General features: G+C 37.4%; 1 protein-coding gene across 26 annotated transcripts in view; it reads right to left on the bottom strand.

The window, feature by feature from the left end:
- Positions 1-6440: 6440 nt before the first annotated feature.
- The window catches only part of MRTFB (myocardin related transcription factor B), a 222541-nt gene continuing 208883 nt past the window's right edge, over positions 6441-20098 (bottom strand). For 20 of the 26 annotated variants that reach the window (XM_058286451.2, XM_058286443.2, XM_058286445.2 and 17 more), the window contains 2 exons: positions 14925-14985; positions 6441-12276 (listed from right to left, as the gene is read on the bottom strand). In XM_058286451.2, the coding sequence (XP_058142434.1) occupies positions 11741-12276; positions 14925-14985 (597 nt within the window). In that variant the 3' untranslated portion in view covers positions 6441-11740. The remainder of the gene's footprint in view (positions 12277-14924; positions 14986-20098) is intronic. The other 6 variants (XR_009183032.2, XR_009183035.2, XR_009183033.2 and 3 more) reach the window with 1 other exon arrangement.

Genomic DNA, 20098 nt, shown 5'->3' with positions numbered 1-20098 from the left:
CTGGGACTCCTTGGGGTAGGCTTGAGGTTGGGTGGTCCTCTCCTCAGGATGGGGAGCAGGTCAGACGGCTCTCTCCTCAGGGCAGAGCATTACAGGTCTATCTGGCAAAGTCTCAGCAGGCTTTAGGGTTTCAGTGTCCCCACGGCCATCATCATCATCAACTCAAAGGTCTCCAACCCAGTCCTCAGGTTCCCACTCCTTTCCAATCAACTTGAACAGCAGGCACACTTCAAGGTTGAGATTTTAGTTTCTGTCTTAACTCTGCTACTCACCCAATGAGACTGAGTCCAGTTTTCTGAGATCTCAAGTCTGTGGCTGCTCAAAACAAGATTTTCTTTCAGTACACATATAGAAACTTTCCCGTCATTCATGCAGTGCTTAAGTTGCAAATTTGAAGCCTTCATCTCATCCCTGTCTTTTGTAACTCTATCCAGTGTATTTAGGAACAGCCAACCAACATCACTGTACCTTTTAACTTCACAAAACTCTGTTCAGGTGTTAAAAACACTCTCACCCATATCCTTGCCTCTTATAAGTGTGGAAGTCAGTCATATCCAGCAGTGGTATTTTTCATATCTCCATTGCCGACTCATGCCATGGACTGTCAGTGGACTCTTGATTAGTGGAAACAAAGTCATTAGTTCCCTTGAGTCTAATTAAAGTAGAGAGCCAATTGCAAAAATCCTAGAACCAATTCAGAAATCCCACTTTTAAGATTCTGTTTCTCAAGAACCACTCCTGGTACCAAGCTGTGTTAGTCAGGGTTCTCTTGGGAAACAGAACCACCAGGAGATGGTATGAGATTTTATAAAATTGTCTCACACAACTATGGGGATGTACAAGTCCAATTCCTGTAGGGCAGGCTGCAAGCCAGGGGCTCCAGGGAAGGTCCTTGTTGAGTTCCCCAGGAGATGCTGGCTGTCTAAAGGAGAGATTGGAATTCTCTCTCTGAATGCTGAACTCACTTCTCCTTTCAAGGCCTTCAACTGATTCAATGAGATTTCACTCACTGCTGATGGAAATCTGCTCAGATGGTTGTAGATGGAACCAGACATCTATGCAAACAACTCACGGATTAAAGTCCATGAAATGCCTGTGTATTACAATTAGCCCAGTGCTTGCTTGACCAAACAACTGGGCACCATTACCTGGCTGAGTTGACACATTTGCCTAACCATCACACTACTTCATAAAAATATAACTGGTTTTTGCATATTGATCTTGTGTCCTGCAATGTTTTTGGACTCATTTATTAGTTCTAGTAGATTTTTAGTGGATTCCTTAGAATTTTCTATATACATGTCTATATGTATCTTCTACAGAAATATATATACAATGTAATCTGTAAATAGAGATTGTCTTCTTCTTTCTTTCAAATCTGGATGCCTTTAAATTCTTTTTTGAAACATTTAAAAAAATTATCTCTCCACCCCCTTGTTTGCATTTGCTGTGTCTGTTTGCTGTGTGCTGGTATTCTTTTGTTAGGAGGAACAGGGAACCAAACTTGAGTCACCTCTGCTCCCTGCTTTGTTGTGTCTCTCATTATGTTTTCCTCTGAGTGTCTCTTGTTATATCATCTCGTTGCATCAGCTTGCCATGCCAGCCCATTGCATCTGTTCGCTGTCTTGCTTGTCTTCTTTAGGAGGCACTGGGAACTGAACCTGGATCTTCCATGTTGTAGGCAGGAGCCCAATAGCTTCAGCCACATTTGCTTCCCCCTTTTAATTCTTTTTCTTGTCTAGTGTCCTCGTTTAGAACCTTCAGTACAATGTGGATAGAAGGGTTCCTGATCTTAGGGGGCAAGCACTATCTTTCCCCATTGTTAGGTGTGGGTTCTTTGTAGATGGCAGATTGTTTCAGTTTCCTTCTATACTAGTTTGCTGAGTATCATGAAATGGTGTTTGGCAAATGCTTTTTCTGCATCTTTTGAGATGATCATGTGGTTTTTGTCTTTTATTCTATTGATCATTGCTTTAGTTTGCTAGGCTGCTCAAGCAAATTCCATGAAATGGGTCAGGTTAAACAGTGGGAATTTGCTTATAGTTGTGAGGCTAAAAGAAAGTCCCAATCAAGGCATCATCAAGGTTATGCTTTCTCTCAGAAGACTGTGGCTTTTTGGGACTGGTTCCTGGCAATCCTTGATCATATGCATTGTCATATGGCAATGCACATGGCAGCCTATCCTGGCCTCTCTGTTTTTTTCCTGGTTTTGTTAATTTCAGCTTCTGGTGGCAACCTCTGTGGTTTTTTCTCTTTCTGTTTGAATTTCACTCTGCTTATAAGGAATTCCAGTCATAGGACGAAGAAAGTTTTAGTTTGCTAAGCTGCTCAAAGCAAATTCCATGAAATGTGTTGGCTTTAATGATAGGAATTTATTAGTTGACAAGCTTACAGTTTTGAGGCTGAGAAAAATGTCCAAATCAAGGCATCATTGGGCAAGTTTTCTTCCCAAAGACTGGCTGTCGGCAATTCTGGACTCCTCTGTGACATGGCAAGACACATGGGAGACCTGCTGGTCTCTTCCTTCTCTTCTGGATTTCATGGCTTTCCGCTTATTGCTTCCATGGCTTTCTCACTGTATCCATCCCTTTATAAAGGACTCTAATAAGAGGATTAAGACCCACCCTGGGCTATGGCTTTACAGAAGTAACCTCATCAAAAAGGTCCTGCTTATACTGGGGTTTGCACCCACAGGAATGGATTAAATTTAAGAACACGATTTTCTGGGATGCATAGTTCCAAATCACCATGAAGACCCATTCTGAGTGAGGTGAGTCACACCATCTTAATGGAAGTAACCTTATCAAAAGTTTCTACTTACAATAGGTTTAAACCCACAGGAATGTCCTTTTTCTTTTCTGGGGTATATACAGCTTCAAACCACCACTTATGGTGTATTACATTAATTGATTTTTAATTGATTTTTCAGATGTTAGATCAACTTTGCATTCCTGGGATAAACCCCACTTGGTCATGGGGTATGATATTTTACATAGATATTGCTGGATTTGGTTCACTGATATTTTATGAAAATTTTTCCTATTTATACTTATAATAGATACCATTTGTTTGTGTGTGTGTGTGTGTGTGATTTCTCTAGTTTTGTTAACAGGGTAATACTGGCCTCATAGAATGAGTTGGGAAGTTTCCCTATTCTACTTTTTAGAATTGTGTGTGAAGAATTGGTATTGATTTGTCTTTAAAAGTCTGGTAGAATTCATCTATGAAAGCATCTGGGCCTGGATTTTTTTTTTAGCTGGGGTGATTTTGATTACTGATTCAATCCTGTTACTCTATTCATATAATTTATTATTTCTTCTTGAATCAGTTTAAGTAGTTTGTGTCTTTGTAGTAATTTGTTCATTTCATCAAAGTTTTCTTATTTATTGGCCTAGTTGTTCACAGTATTCCCTTATAATTATTCTCATTTATTCAATTTAAAGCAGCCTTTTCTACATGAAATATGTTCAACTCATAGAAAAGAATGGGGGTGATAAAAAAAAAATCAAGTTAACAAATGCTAATATTTTGTCACATGGCCATAGGATTTTTAAAAATGTTAAGCTACAGGGCTTTTAAAGAAATAAAATATTAACAAGTTAAAGACCCTTTCACACTTTCTCCCATCTTATTCCTTTTCTTTCCAGATGTATTCAGACTCTTGATATTGATATTATTCCTTACCACCCATGTTTTTTATACTTTATATCTTTACATGTTAAAAAATACATAGCATTTCTTGTTTTGTATTTTAAAGTGTTACTTGAATTATCAAGGCTTCAATATGCAACTTTTTCTTTCAGCGTTTAATTTCAAGATTCTTTACAATGACACATTAGGTTTAGTTCACTCATTTTAACACAACTACTGTGTGTATTTATCTGTTCTCCAATTGAAGGGAATATGGATTGCTTTCAATATTTGCTTTATAAACAATGCCTTCGTGTTCATTCTTATACATGAATGTGTGCTTGTGTTTTTCAAGAATATTTATAAAAGAAGTTCAGTTGCTGGGTCACAGAGTTTGTATCTTCAAAGTACTAGATATTGTAACATTATTCTACAACACTTGGGCTCTTGCATGTGCTCAAGTGGTAACATAAGTACAGCACAGATAGACAGTATTTTTTTTTTAAAAGATTTTCTTTCTTTCTTCCCACCCCCTTGTTGCTTGCATTTGCTGTGTCTGTTTGTTGTATGCTGGTCATCTTTTTAGGAGGCACCAGGAACCAAACATGGGACCTCCCATGTGAGAGGTGGGAACCCATATGCTTGAGCCACACCTGCTTCCCGGTAGTATATATTAACAAATCATTGTGCACGTCAGAGGACTTGATGTAAGATGCCCCAGTCTGGGAGTCCAAGTTCAGGCTGTAGTTAACCTAGTAAAAACCACATACTGGTTATACAGATGTCATTAACCATCTGTATAAGTGTTGTAAAATGTGTGAAATATAGGAGACTTGAGAGACAACCAGCTCTAATAAGAGAAGTTGGGGTGAACTCAAAATTGACATGAAATCCTATAAGCTATAATTGATTATATTCACAATGGATGCAAGCAAGGATGGTCAGCATGTGGAGAGTTATATGCCCCAAGTCTACAGAAATGGTTTGGATTCTGGGGGTTTCAGAAGCTTGATCTTGAATCTGGATTCTGTTTCCTTTGTGAGTTTGGGAAGTCATTTTGACCTTAGTTGCCAGATCTATGCAATGGTGACAATAAGGGTTCCTACCTCAAAGACTTATGTTTAAATGAGGTTTATACATATGAAGTGTTGGACATAGGGCCTGGTATATGGCAGCATTTAATACATTTCTCTATTACTATTATCCTGTCTTCAACCACTGTGCAAGGTGAGTGGGGAGATGGGTAAGTTGCATTTAGTCTTAGCATCTCTTTTTTGGTCTCTCTGTTGTAACTTCTTTATCTCTAGTGAGTTTGATGTCTTGGTCAACTTTCTAAGTTGCTTAACAGACATGATTTAAATGAAAAAAAAAAATAAGGGTACTTCTTTAAACAACTTTGTAGATTTTTTCTAGTGTTCAAGGAAGCATTGTAATAAAACCATTTTAACTGCACTCCTTGTCTAGAAAACTTCAGGGGTAGACAAGATTTCATTGTGATTCTGCTGAGCATAACTTGGGTTCCATCCAGCTACTGTTGAGAAAACACCAAGAGGTGCATTCAAAAAGTTGATGAGCATTCTTGTCTTATTTAGTTACAAAATGTGGGTTTAATTTCAATAGCTTGCCATAAAAATTAACAGGGAAGATAAAGTCCAGGATATCAAGGTGTTTATTTCTGCAAGTTAAATTAGATTAAAATTAATAGCCATAAAACATTGAAGATAAGCTATTTCTAGAAGGAGGGGCGAGGGAATGGTCCTTAGCTGTGTGACTTGGGAAACCTCCATGGACTGGGTATCATTTATTTACAGTCACCCCTATGTGTGTGCATGTCTATGTGTACAATGTTTTGGTATTCATCTCGTTTCTAGAGCAAATGTGCTGTATAGGATTAAAAATGCTAAATGATGACTCTGTCCAATAACTGAAAAGCTTTCCATTACACAAAGCAAAAATAATTAACTACAGGAGATTCTTAAGCCCTTAAGTCCTTGGCCTATAGAGAATATCCAACTGTTTCCTGGCTTTCCAGACCGTTTCTTAGCACTTCCCATGGATGCTGTCCTGCAGCCAAACTCCAGATCCAGGCTGGTATCTACCACACATCAGGGACTCAATTATCTTTCTCTTTTCCTAATCTGGAGTTGATACTATGCCCATTTTATCATATGCTGATATGATAGTTATGGTTGGCAGTCAAGTTTACTCACTACCATTTTGTTTTTTCAAAGCAAGGAAAAAATTTAATACAGTTCTCCTTTAAAATCTATTTAAAGGCTTAAGGACTGAAAATTAAATATCATCTTACTAAAAGAATACTGAATTCTAAAAACCATATTACATGGTCTATAAAAATGTTTCACAGAGTTGGCTAAATTGAAATTTCTGAGTCTTTCCAGAATTTCACTGGTGATACATTTATTACTGTCAGAGCATGCATCAGTTTTCACTGTGCCCTTCCATATATATCAACTACATACTTTATCATTTTATTCATGTGTTTCCTTATGATTGTGGAAGAAAGACCATGATTTTTCTGTGGTCGAGTTCCCCTAGTTCCTGAGTTTCTGCTTTGTACCTTGTGGTCCTGGGCCTGGGAGATGTGGTTTACTCTGTATGTGCCCTACCAGCTCTCCTGCTGAGCCCATGGCTCTGTCCGGGGGCTTTCTGTTGTGAGCTGCTGTTCTAAAGGTGGTTCCTTGCCCAGATCTTTTGGCACTATGCACCCCCCCACCCTCCCACCCCCCAGTCTACCATAGCTCTATCCATTTACAGTCATGGGGTCTTTTCTCTGTATAGCAAGAATCATGGTATGTCAAAATGTTTTTTATTTGAGACACAAAAATGCAAAATTGCTGAGATATCAAACATTTCCCAATCAGCTACAATACTGCCACTATGTACAAAAGATCTGATGATAAATGTGCACACATATAAAAATACAGTATGCGTTACCTATGTACAGTACATGTGCAAAATGTATGGCAAACATGATATGGAATTGACTTCAGGGGTGCAAACAGCAAATACAAAGGCATCATGGTTTTTCTTTTACAAAACAACATCAAGGCAAGACATGAAGGGACCCCCGATTGCCATAATTTTTTGTTTATTAAACTAGTGCTTCAGAAAGCAGGGCTCTGAGGATTGGTATCTTTCTTCTTTTTTTCATAAAGTGAGATGCTAAGACATAATGTGACAATGAAAATAAGAAGAGAAACACCTACCATGTTAAGCACTTCTATTGCAAGCAAGAAAACTATTTCTATGTCGAAAGGCAAAAACTTTGCATTACAACTAAAAGTGTATTATCCTTAAACCAAAAAAAAAAAACAAATCTACACTATTTTACATGAAAACAATAGAGAAATATCTACATGTCCGTGAAAATTAAATTTTAAATGGTAATACCTTTTTGGGACTGAATTTTGAAATCTCATTAGTCTCACATTTTACATAAAAAGTGCCTCCTTTTGGCAAATACTTGGCAGTGCCTTTGGTTCCTTTAAAGCAAGTTTGCCTTACCATTGGTTAGGTGAGGTTAAGTACTTTTGGTAGATCCTAAATCCTTTCCTAAATGCTTCCTCCTATTCCTATCCAATTAGCAAGTTTTTTACAGCACAATGTAGAGAGGTAATTGTAATGAGTGTCCATGATTCTATAAACTTTGTCAAAGCCTTATCTTTGTAGTTGGCATAAGCTCTGTTAAACACTAAAGCTGTGTTCTCTCCAATGACAGGTTTCATTTGACTCCAGACAGCACCTTTTAGATCTAAGATTGTTACACTGTGACAACAAAATTGTGACCTTTTCCAATAATGATTCACAGAGCAATGTGTTTGCATGGAGGATAACAGCTCTTTTGTAAACATGTGCAGCTTTTTGAATTACAGGCCTCATATTAGAGATTTCAGGTACAAACCCTTTGCAATGAGTATTTCCTCAGATATTGCAAGAAGGGCTGACTGGGGAAAAAGTGTGGACCTGCTTATTACCATGCAGACAGTCACTTAACAGATTAAAACATAGCCCAGAAAGACTGCTGAATGAGCAAGTTATTTAGGTTTGAACCAGGAAAAAAAAGTACATCTTAATTGTTGTTTTCCAGTTTTGACTGAAATCACTTAAAATATTAGCTGGAATGCAGTTAGGATGCTCTCCAAATACACATCTATGCACTCGTAATCATGTTCATTGATGAACCTGACCTTCCAGTTAACATTCTTTGATGCCTGTGGATGTATTCCGTGGCCTCCAAGGCAGCAGGACAGTCTGAGTTGTGTATTCTGCTGTTGCTGACATTCTGCAGTCACGTTTGCAGTGGGATAGCAAAAAAAAATGGAGGGTTACTTGTGAGTATGTTTGCCTTGTGAATTTTAAACTGACCTGTGGTGCTTGGCTGTAAACAATGAGTAGCAATTTTCCCCAAATTGCTCTAAAAAGCCCCGCATGGTGCCACAAGCTCCCTGCCTTACTGACAGCCAGATGTTTTGGGAGCTAACCTGTGTGGTTCTGCTGACATGGTGGGAGGGTATGTCCTGAAATGTGGGCTTCTTGTAAAAACTTTCAAATTGCTTTACTAATTTTCTAAGGCCAAGTCTGTTTGAGGACAGTAAAGGACTGTCACATCACTTGTGGGGACAGCTGTTTTGTCTGCTGCCTGGGATGATCTGGGCTGAAGGTGGACGCAGCCTGAGTCAGCTTTGGTGACAAAATGGGAAATAAGCTCCTGAGCCACCATTTAGGGTCGCCTACTACACAGTCTGGTGGAACTATTTTATGGCCAGGTGTTTGCGTTCAGTAGGTAGCAGCTTGGAGTTGACACCAGACTATTTTTGCCACTTTTCTTAAACCACACTTAAAAACTGAAAAGTATCAGTTACATGATGCTGATCACAGAACCATGCATTTTTTTAAAAAAGAAATTTAAATAAGATCTCTTTAGTATTACAAAAATATTCATATAAAACAAACACAAATAGTATCTGAGCAGGAAATTCAATGAACTTGGAATATATCAACGTACAAGTAAATGGCAGATACTATACAGTAGATTGCACATTTCAGGAAAAACACAAGAACATGAACCATGAATTCTGTCCTAAGAAGTTTCCTAGTAGGTGCTTTGCTGAAATGTACAAGATGACCACATAACTCTAGACTTCCAAAGGCTTTAGCGAAGCTTTGGTATATCTCTACTTCACCCCACCCCCAAAAACATGATCTGATATCTGCATACTGTAGAAAGCTAAGGATGATACTACTGTAGTTTCAAGAATGTATAAAAGCCTGCGATATGAGAGAATACACTTCTAGGAGTTATTTTCTTGGCAATGTATGATATCCTACAGTGTGATATACAACAGCAGTACCACTTCTAAGCTGTACACATGCATAATGAAAACTGAACCAGGCTGTTTGACCTGTGCTTTAATGGCTGTGAAACGAACCTTAAACAATGACAATCTTCTTTAGTAAACATACACTTACCATTATATACACTGAGTCAGGTCAAAGGGGCCTTGACTATAGAGTATCATCTTTGGTCATATCATAGGCTGCACATTTTCAGTATATTCACTCCAAACTGAAACATGTAGGTGACATCCTGGAAAGCAGCACTGAAGTCACAGATGTCTGGCTTGCTTCCCAAGTCAGGAGAGGAGGCCGAGCGGAATGGTGTAAGTGGGATGGCTTATAAAGTTAATAATTCAAGACTTCTTGCCACCTTAAAAATTAAATATTGATACAGAAAGGATTGAACATATATGTGAGGTGGGCACTTTGGCCTGATTTCTGTTGACTATGAATTGTTAAATGAGATAATGTTCTTTGCACCGCATTCTGTATTTTTGGAGAGCAACCTTCCTGTGACAAGTTTCAACCCCTGTTTAAAAAGCAATAAGAGGACCTAAGAGCTAGAAAACTATTTATGTGTACAACTCAGGAGCATGGAGATATAAAGTTACTCAACAAAAGTTAATAGCAATAGTTCAGTTGCCTGCTATGATCCCACTGATAATTGGTGCTAATCCAATATGCCATTCAGATCTGAATGAAAATGATGCTCAGAGTGTAAGTATGGACCTGATACACCCCAGACAAAAGCCTGTAGCAGAAAACCCATGACCAAGACCTACTACAAAAAAAAAGTACCTCCCCAAGTAAATGAGCCTGCCCAGGAGAGAGGGATTCTTCTCTCTCCAAGGAACCTGACCTAAGGATTCTCATCACATCCAATACAGGAAACTTTTATTGGGTTTGGTCAGATGGTGATGGTTCTGGTTAACAGAAAGTTACTGTACCTCATAAAGTGGAATAACAATTTGTAAAAGCAAACACTCTATTCCCTACAACCTCTACTGAGCATGACAACCTCTGCCTTGAATGATGTAGTGCATTCATATTAGGAAGTGCCAGTTAACAGAGGGCGCCAGTGTTCTGATTGACTGAATGCTGGAAAAGCACCTTTACATGGCAGGAAATTTGTAAGCTTGGGGATGGGAGGGGAGGACAACTGACAAAGATCAGCACATAGGCAAAATAAAACCCAAGAAATGATTGTTTTCAAATAATGGGACGGACTGCCTTTCTGCATGTCACTAAATGAACCAGGGAAATTAAACTGACCTGAGGATTTACACAAGGGTGAGGTGGAGGGCACATAGTATTTAGTAAAAGCTCCAAGCCTCTTTTGGTAGATTTTAGTTTTAGTTGTTATTTACATTCTGTCATATACTTAAATACCTTGAATTAATTTGGGAAATCCTGTAATAGTTGGCATTTTAGAAAATTATGAAGAAACTACATGGCAAATATGTAATAACATTTTTTCTATATATATATACATAAAAAAAGAATTAATAAAACCTCCAGTTTTTCAATCCTAGGCTTGATAACATAGTGAGAGCTGGGGTGTGCCATCCAGTTACAAACCTGTAAAATGATAACCAGGGATTAGCTGCAGAGAAGAGGGACAGCCGGGCCTGGGCTCTGGAGGCCGACCCGTGGCACAGTCTAACCTGCAAACATCATGGGAAAGTCCTGGGTTGGGGACAGACATCCCCCTTGCCTTCTATTTGTAACTCACCAGCTCAAAAAGATACTTTGGGCTAAAGCCCTTTCTTGGTTCTTTGAGATGGGTTTGGTTACCTGAAAATTAGTCAGCAATTCTTTAAATACAGAAATACATGTGGCTCAAGTACTCTAGAAATTATTCAAATTATTAAAAGAAGTAGGATCATTGGATACTCATTTCCTTACTCCAATGTAGTCTGTACAAATCACAATGTCAGAGTGTACATACAATAATCTAATATACACATTAAAATCAATATAATCAACAAAGGGTTGCTAAAAGAATTTTCAGTGTTATCAGTATACCTGGACTTTTTACAGTTCATTATGACAGTATTTCATAGACATCTGGTTATCATGAAAGATCTTCCATTTAAATTTAAATTTGAAAATCTAAAGTAAGATACCCCAAATCACAAAATAAATTACAACACAAAGAAATTACACAGGCTTCTGAATGGAACCAAAAGTCTTTAGCTAGAAGTGTCACTGTCACTTCCCCACAATGGCCAGCACTCCCTAGTGCCCTTGACCCCGATGCGTCATGCACTCAGCTTGGGTCACCTCTAGATATGCCAAGTGTAATGATTTCACCTCCCTCACATCGGCCTGCTTCCTCAAGTGGAGCTATCTACCTTTTGTTCAGGGTTTTAAAGTGACCACAAAGATTTATATGTAGTTGATTACCAGAGAATCCTAATGGCATTTTCCTGTATACATTACTCTTCTTTACGCTTTTTATCTAAAACTCTGTGCACTCTTTATGGAAGTCTGGAACACTAGATGAGTCTTCCTTGACAAGTGTATTTCTCAGAAGGCCCTGTGCTACCTCCAAATCTTTAAAGAATTCACTGCAGAATGCAATGAAATGTTTTCAGACTTGGTTTCCAGGCTATGACTTTCTAGCCATTCTTTCTGTGACAACCTATTGTAATTGTAACAATGGAACTATGGATCTATCTCCAAAAACAGACCTTTTAGAATCATTTTCATATTCTTAAACATCATGAACTCAGATCAGAAATATATGACTTTAGTCCCATGGCAATGGTAGATCTTGTGGATCTAGAAAGTCAGCAGAAAACATACTTGGAGCAGTGGCGCTGAGAGGAGTGAGTCCTGATGATGGGTTAGGCATAGTGATGTCTAACCACTCCATGTTGTCCAAGTTTGTGTCAGAAAGGTCAAGTGACAGACAGGAAGTACTTGCAGCAAATTGGGCCTCGGAAGTTTCCATGGGCGAGTGTGAATGGTCCAACACGCTTGAGTGACTCAGTAGATCATTCTGGAGATCCTCAATCAGAGAGAAGGACTCTCTATCTTCACTGCCACTTGGCAGTGGAGCAATTTCATTGGCTGAAGGTAAAGTTCCATCCAAGAAGGCTTCTAGCTGATTTTCTAAGCTGGTGGATAAACTGCTCATGGGTTCTAAGGCTATAGGTGGAGCCATCTGGACTTGGGGTGGTGGCCGGGACACCACTGTACTGACCGGCATTGTAGTGATACTGGCTGTCACTGGTCTCATTTTGGAAATAGGAGATGGCTCTTCTTTTATAGGGAGGGAAATCTCTGTGCAAAATAATTGAAGTAATCAGTAAGTAAAGATATATTACTATTTAGAAAAATGTATCAATTTACCAGGACAATTATTTTGCTATTTTTCTTTTACACATGTCCATCTAGAGCTAGGAGAATGCTATTGGCCTTGTACAATCCTTGATATCTTAAGGATGATGGGCCATTTTAGCTAAATAGGTAAACATTTAAGTTTATAACATTCTGATAGGTTTTCAATTCTTTTTAGGAAGACTAAGCATTAAAAGCAGTTACATCTCAGTAGGTAGGAGTAAATGGTTATCTCTCTGTCCTTCCTCTTAGTCACTTTAGGTTTAAGACAAGGTTCATATCTTATACTTACACCATGAACTTGCTATCATAGCAGCAGGACACCCTTAAAATTAATGTAGAAATGTATTTTAATGCAAATACTGCTTTCCTGAGCTGATGCAGAGACATGAAGTGTATCCTTAATATTATGAAAGACCTAATTATATTATTTTTCCTTTTATTATCATTAGAGTTGGGCTGTGTCAGATTTGGCCATATACATTCTTAATACATTTTTGAAAATATTCAGTGCCATCTTTTGTTGTTTCTGAATAAAAGCTAACACATGCTCCTTTGTCCTTTTTATTTAAGTTGAGGGAATTACTTGCTTATTTCTTACTTTTTTTTTTTTTTGGTCTTTTTTTGAGTCTGCATAAAATCTTGGAAGATCTGGTAAATGTCTTAATAGGCACTCATAATGTGATGGTCTATTTATTTACTGCTTTATCTGACAAGGACTATCTGCTACAGATACCAGTGTTCACTTAACTATATATGTTTGAATAAAATATATTTTTTACTCTCTTAGGTGTATCTGATTGGTTTTATCTGCATACTTAGAGCAAGCAGATGCACTAAGAAAAATAGTTTTAATGATAGCTCTTAAAGCTCAATGATTGGGATGGATAGAATCCCAATGAGAAAGAACTTATGATCTGATCCTATAAGTAAACTGTTAACTATATATACTATATGGGCCTTTTGGACTATTCATCTTCTTTTCATTATCTACAGTCATCTCTAGAATTGTTTCGAAAGCTGTTAAGTACAACTGAAGTGACTAATTTTACAATCAGCTATTTAAATCTCAGTTTTCATTATTATTGGTATTAATAATAAGATGAAATACTACACTCATGATCCAGATACCTTGTCATAAAAAGAAATCATTCCTTTTAGAAAATAACTCAAAACTATTTGACTTTGCCATATTTTAATTTCCAAGATTAATCTGTAAAAATTACCATCACTTTAAAAAGTTTTTTTGTCTTCATCAGATTTGGCAAAAATCATTTAATTTTTTAAATCCTAAAATTAGGGCATGGAAACCTGTCTATTTCTTTAATTTCAATAGGTTAGATACACCATGAGTTTAAATTGTTTTGCAAGGCCAATATATTTCTTAGCAAAAAATGCTATTTCACATGTAGAAGTGTAGTCAAACATCACTAATTTTCTATTATGCTGAATATTACAATCAGAACATCAACCTCAGTATGAAATAGTACTGGCTATGAATGGAGAGATCTTGATCATTATTTAAAAATTCAAATAAAAACAACTTCCATCAGGGTAATTTATATTTAAGATTATTCCAAAATAGCATTTCAATTTTTGAAATACTGATTTTATACTTATTTTTAAAGATATTGAAATTGAGGCAGAGATATCTTTGACTTTTTTTATGGTTAATATTCCTTATGACTTTTAAAAAAAATTTTTATTTAGTTCTTCCCCCTCCCTCCATTGTCGGCTCTCTATGTCCATTCACTGTGTGTTCTTCTGCATACGCTTGTATTATCAGGCGGTACTGGGAAACTGTGTCTCTTTTTTGTTGAGTCATCTTGCTGTATCAGCTCTCTGTGTGTGCGGTGCCACTCCTGGGTGGGCTGCACTTTTTTCACACGGGGCGGCTCTCCTTGTAGGGCGCACACCTTGCACGTGGGGCACCCCTGCATAGGGGTGCCCCTGTGTGGCACAGCACTCCTTACGTGCAGCAGTACTGCATGCAGGCCAGCTTACCACAAGTGCCAGGAGGCAATGGGGATAGAACTCTGGACCCTTCATATGGTAGATGGATGAGCTATCATTTGAGTCACGTCTGCTTCCCCCTTATGACTTTTTAAAAACATATATTCTAAAATCTAAGATTTTATATTATGTTTAGAAAGTGCTTTAGCATTGTTTCTAAATTTTAATAAAGTTATTAGAGGCCAAGCTAGGGAATTTGATTGTCACAAAATTAACATATGGATTGGAAAGTTTTTATCCCACAACGACTGATACACAAAGAACATGGTTTAAAGTTTTTCATGGTGGAATCTAAATCTGGTTCTACTTTGCTCTTTTGAGGTTGTCTCTTTCAGAGGGCATACTCTACCGTTACTTCTAACATTATTTACTGTTTTAAGCTAAATCAATGGATTTCCCCCCATTTATAGTTTTAAACTGATATAATGGCCTAAATTTAACATAAATTAACATGGTAAATTCAGTTAGAAGAATATATTTCACAGTATTCAAAGAAAAGCTGTGAGCTCTAGAGAAAAATGTTTACTTACTTGTGGTAAGAGATTGTTATATATGGTTGGATGTGACTTTCCACTTACCTCCACTCTTAATGAGGATATCGAAGAGGTCGTCCATCTGCTGACTATGTGCAATGGAAATCTGCAACAAAGGAGAATATAAATTAGCTTTTGGCCATACAATTCTGGAGTATAGTACAATTGGGAGCACTAAAGGACCTCACAGAAAATCTAGTTCCAATCTAATGTTTGAAAAGTTTACAAACACTAAAGTCATCCTTAGAAGTTAAGCAGTTTACCCAAGGTGTCAGCTGGTTAGTTGACAGTATGAGTGGGGCTAGTATTGAGCTTGCCTGACTTCTATACTTCCTTTATTTTCTATCATTGACTGTATTTTTTAAATTAAATTTTGCACTGTGATAACACACACACACATACATACACACATATACACCACAAAATGACATTTTAACCATTTTCCAGCATCTAATTCGATGGTATTAATTACACTCACAATGTTGTGCTACCATTATCACCAACTATGATCATCACTAAAAACAAACTCTGCCCATCAAGCCATAATTCCTCATTCCCCTGCTTTTACCCAATCCCTGGAAACCTCTAATCTACTTTCTGTCTCTAAATATGCTTATTCTAGATATTTCATATAAGATGAATCATACAATATTTGTTCTTGTGTATCTGGTTTATTTCATTAAATATGATATCTTCAAAGTTCATCCATGTAGTAGCAAGTATCAAAACTCTATTCCTTCTTATGGCTGAATAATATTCTACTATATATATTTACCACATTGTGTTTATCCATTTATCTGCTGATGGATACTTGGGTTTTTCTCCCTTTTGGCTATTGCGAATAATGCTGCTATGAAAAAAAAAATAATGCTGCTATGAATGTATCTGTTTGAGTCATGACTGCATTTTCAGAGGCTTTTAATACTTTATTTAAAAAACGTCTTTGTTCAATTGCATGTAGGTAAAATTTTACATGTCTACATGTGACCATACATATATTTTTTTAATTAGCTTTATTGATATTTATCTGACATACACTAAACTGCACATATGTAAAAATGTACAATTTGGTAAGTTCTGACACATATATATACTAATGAAACTATCACCACAATTGAGCTAATGAACATATCCATCATCCCAAATTTCCTTTTGTCCCTTTGTAGTCTTCCCCATGTCCCCTCCCCCCAAAGCCTCTTAGCTGCTTTTTTTCACTATAGTTTGCATTTTCCAGAGTTTTATATAAATGGATTCAAACAGTATGGGGACTGGTTTCTTTCACTCAGCATAATTAGTTTTAGATTTATCCATGTAATAGCATCTACCTTAGGAATATTTCATTCCTTTTTCTTGCTGAGAAATATTTCATTGGACAAGAATACCACTGTTTATTCATTTACCTGTTGATGGACATTGGGTTAATTCCAGGTTTTGGCTATTAAAAATAAAGTTGCTAGGAACATTTGTGTATAATTCTTTGTGTGGACCATAGGCTTTCTTTCCTCTTGGGTAAATAACCAGGAGGGAAATGCCTTATACATATGATAGTTATAGGCTTAATTTTTAAAGAAATGGATAACCATTTTTCCAAAGTGCTCATACCATTTTACATTCCCACTGTAGTATACAAATTTCCAGTTGTCCCGCATTCTCACTGACACTTGCTGTAGTCGGTCTTTTTAATTTTAGACATTCTAATAGGTATGTAGTGATATTGCATTGTGCATTTCCCTAATGACTAATGATGTGGAATTTTTTCACAGGCTTATTTGCCATCCATGTATCTTCCTTGGTGAGATGTTGGTTCAAACTTTCAACCTATTCCAGATTTCTTATGCATATTGTTTGCATGGTATATATATTTTCCAACCTTTTAGCTTCATCCTGTGTCTTTGTATTTAAAGATGCCTTTTGTAGACACATGCATTGGTTATCTATTGCTCCAAAACTTAGTGGCTTAAAACACTAAACATTATCTCGTAGTTTCTTTGGGTCAGATATTTGGGATTGGTTTAGATGGGTGGGTCTGGCTTGGGGTCTCTAATGAGGATGCAGCAAGATGTTGGCAGGATTACAGTCCTCCTGAGGCTTGGCTTGCTTTGAAGGGGGCTCGCTCACATGACTGGCAGAATGGTGCTGGCTGTAGAGGGGAGACCTCACTTTTCCACATGCGCTTCTCCACAGGGCTGCTGAAGTGTTCACAAGGCATGACAGCTGGCCTTCCCCAGAGCAAGCAATCCAAGAGAGAGTAAGGCAGAAGGGGCATGCCTTTCTTGAGCTAGCCTCAGAAGTCATTTGTCATCATGTCTGCCAAGTCTAAGCACTGGAAGAGTGTCATGAAGTTCAACAAATAGAGGAATGTCAAAGAATTCTTAAAACTACCACATAGCACATAGTTTAGACTGGTTTTTAAAAATCTGTTCTGACACTTTCTGCATTTTAATTGGATAGACTAATTGTCCACCATACACTGTATCGATATGGTTGGTTTGCTATTTTTTAATTTATTTTCGGTTTGTACTATCTGTTTTTATTTTTCCTTTCCTGTCCTTTTGAAAGAAGTTATTTGAAATTTTTTGGGATCCTAACAACTTTTTGAAAAATTTTTTTAGCTATACGTCATTGCATTAACTTTTCATAGGCTCCTTAATCTTAATATTGTATCATCCCATATAAAATACAGAAACCATGCAGATCTATTTATTTCCTCCCCCATCCTTTAAGTTATATCTTACATCTGTATTGTTATAAATTCTACAATGCTATTTCTTGTAGTGCAATTTTACTGCTGATGAATTATCCTAATTTTTCTTTACCTGAAAATGTCTTCGGTTCTTCATTCTTTTTTTTAAATTAAAGATTTTATTAATATTTATTTATCTATCCCCACCCCCTCATTGTTTGCACTTGCTGTGTCTATTCGTCTTGTTTCTTTCGGAGGCACCAGGAACTGAAACCGGGACCTCTGATGTTGGAGGGAGGCACTTAATTGCTTAAGCCACCTCCATTCCCTGCTTTGTTATCTCTCATTATGTTTTCCCCCTTGTGTCTCTTGTGGTGCCATCTTGTTGCACCAGGTTGTGCTGATGATCTGCTTTAGGAGGCATAGGGAACCTCTGCTCCCTGCTTTGTTGTGTCTTTCGTTATGTTTTTCTTCTTGTGTCTCTTGTTGTGCTAGCTTGCCATGTCTGCCTGGCACACCAGCTCACTGTCTTCTTTAGGAGGCACCAGGAACTGAATTACGGACCTCCTGTGTGGTAGGCAGGAGCCCAATCACCTTAAGCTACACCCACTTCCCTTCATTCTTGAAGGATAATTCCATTTGATAGAGAATTTTTGGTTGGCAGTCCCTCCCACCTCATCCACTTCCTTTAAACTTGTTTACTTTCTCTAGGTTTCCATTGTTTCTGATGAGAAGCTGACCACTAACCAAATAATTAATCCCCTGTGTGTACTGTATTGCTTTTCTGTTGATGCTTTAAAGATTTGCTTTTAACTTTGGCTTTTAATAGTTTGACTAGATGTGATGAATAGATGTGACTAGTCCCCCATTGCATTGATCCTGCTACCAAGAATCTTGAAACTGTTAATTTGTCTTCCATCATATTTGTGAAATTTTTGGCCATTATTTTTTGAAATATTTTATATGTCTTATTTTCTTACCCCTCCTCTGGGTCTGCCTGTGTTAGACTGTTTGATATTATCCAACAGGTCTCTGAGGCTCTGTTCACTTTTTTAAAAAAATCTTCCTCCCCTCTCTATTATTCAGACTGTATAAGTCCTGCTGATCTAATTTCAATTTCACTGACTTTTCTTCTGTCATCTCCATTCTGCTGTTAAGTTCATCAATGATTTTTTTTTCCCATTTCAACTGCTGTATTTTTTCGTGCTAGAATTTCCACTTAGTTCTTTTAAGAAATCATTTATACATCTGCTTAGATTCTCTACGTATTCATTTTTTTCTTTTACAACATTGAGGATTGCTATACAGTTGCTTTGAAATCCTTGTCTGCTAATTCAGACATCTGAATCAGCTGAGAATTGGTCTCAGCTGATTGCCTTTTTGAGACTGGGTCACATTTTCCTAATTCTTTGTATGTTGTATGCTATGAATGGATGTTAAATTGTGGAGACTCTGGATTGTTATTTTTCTCAGATGAGTGCTGTTTTTGTTTGAGCAGGCAATTAACTTGGTTGGACTTTAATTTCGAAATGTTTCTCAGGCAGAAGTTCCCATCTCAGTTCCAATCTTTTGTCTTTAGCTGAGCTGCTATGAATCTGATCTATATTTATGTGATAGGGGTCAGCGAGAGATGAGGGCAGATAGAATTAGGGCATCTCTTCTCTACCTCTTTCCATTCTGGGGTGCTCTTGAGTTATTTCTCTGGATTCTCAGGCCATAAAGATTGTGGATTTTCCACCAGTGACCTCACCACTTGGCTTGACCCCATAGTAAAAGCAATAAAATGAGGGAACTCACACCATATAAACTTCCCTCCTCTGAATGTGGACTCCCCACCAGAATATGATTGCTTCTATTCACTCTTCAATGCCTTCATATAGTTGCTTTTTGTATTATTTATAGTTGTTACCTGTGGGAAGGCTGGAAAGTAAGGCCTTACTTAGCCATTAGTAGAATTGGAAGTCTGAGTAAATGTATTTAAAAACAAACAAACCCCAGAATTCCCGGAATTTGGTGATCAATGGCATATAAAGAGGTACTACAGATAGCTCCTCATTCAAATACTAGAAAATGATGCAGAACCTGGCTCCTTCCATCTATAAAAATGAACCCAGAGATGTGTAAATGCCAGGGATTCCAATCAGCTTTCTTAAGTTAAAGTGAAAGATTTTTTTGTGTTGTTGTTACATAAATCAAGTAAGTAGTACATATTAACCTACACACAAGAACCAGGCAAACTACCTTTTTATTCTCTTAAAAATTGCAGTTAAGGTCTAGGAAATTCATGTCAACTCTGCTCCCCTGTAAAGAGAACAGATCTTACTTCTGCATGGACCATGGGGGTGGGTAGTCTAGTTCAGTATCATTTGTGTCAATTCTTATTGAAAATGTTTAAACTTAGGAAATTTGGCTTTTCCCTCTCAGATAAAGGCTCTTACTGAGTCTGGACCTAAAGGATTATTTTACAACTAGAAAAGTTATTTTCCCTCAGCATTAAGGCACTAAATGGATACAGAGAAGCATATGGTATATACAT

This window comes from Dasypus novemcinctus, chromosome 23 (assembly GCF_030445035.2).
Source record: "Dasypus novemcinctus isolate mDasNov1 chromosome 23, mDasNov1.1.hap2, whole genome shotgun sequence".
NCBI classification, from domain to species: Eukaryota; Metazoa; Chordata; class Mammalia; order Cingulata; family Dasypodidae; genus Dasypus; species Dasypus novemcinctus.
This window is presented reverse-complemented; position numbering and strand designations above follow the sequence as displayed.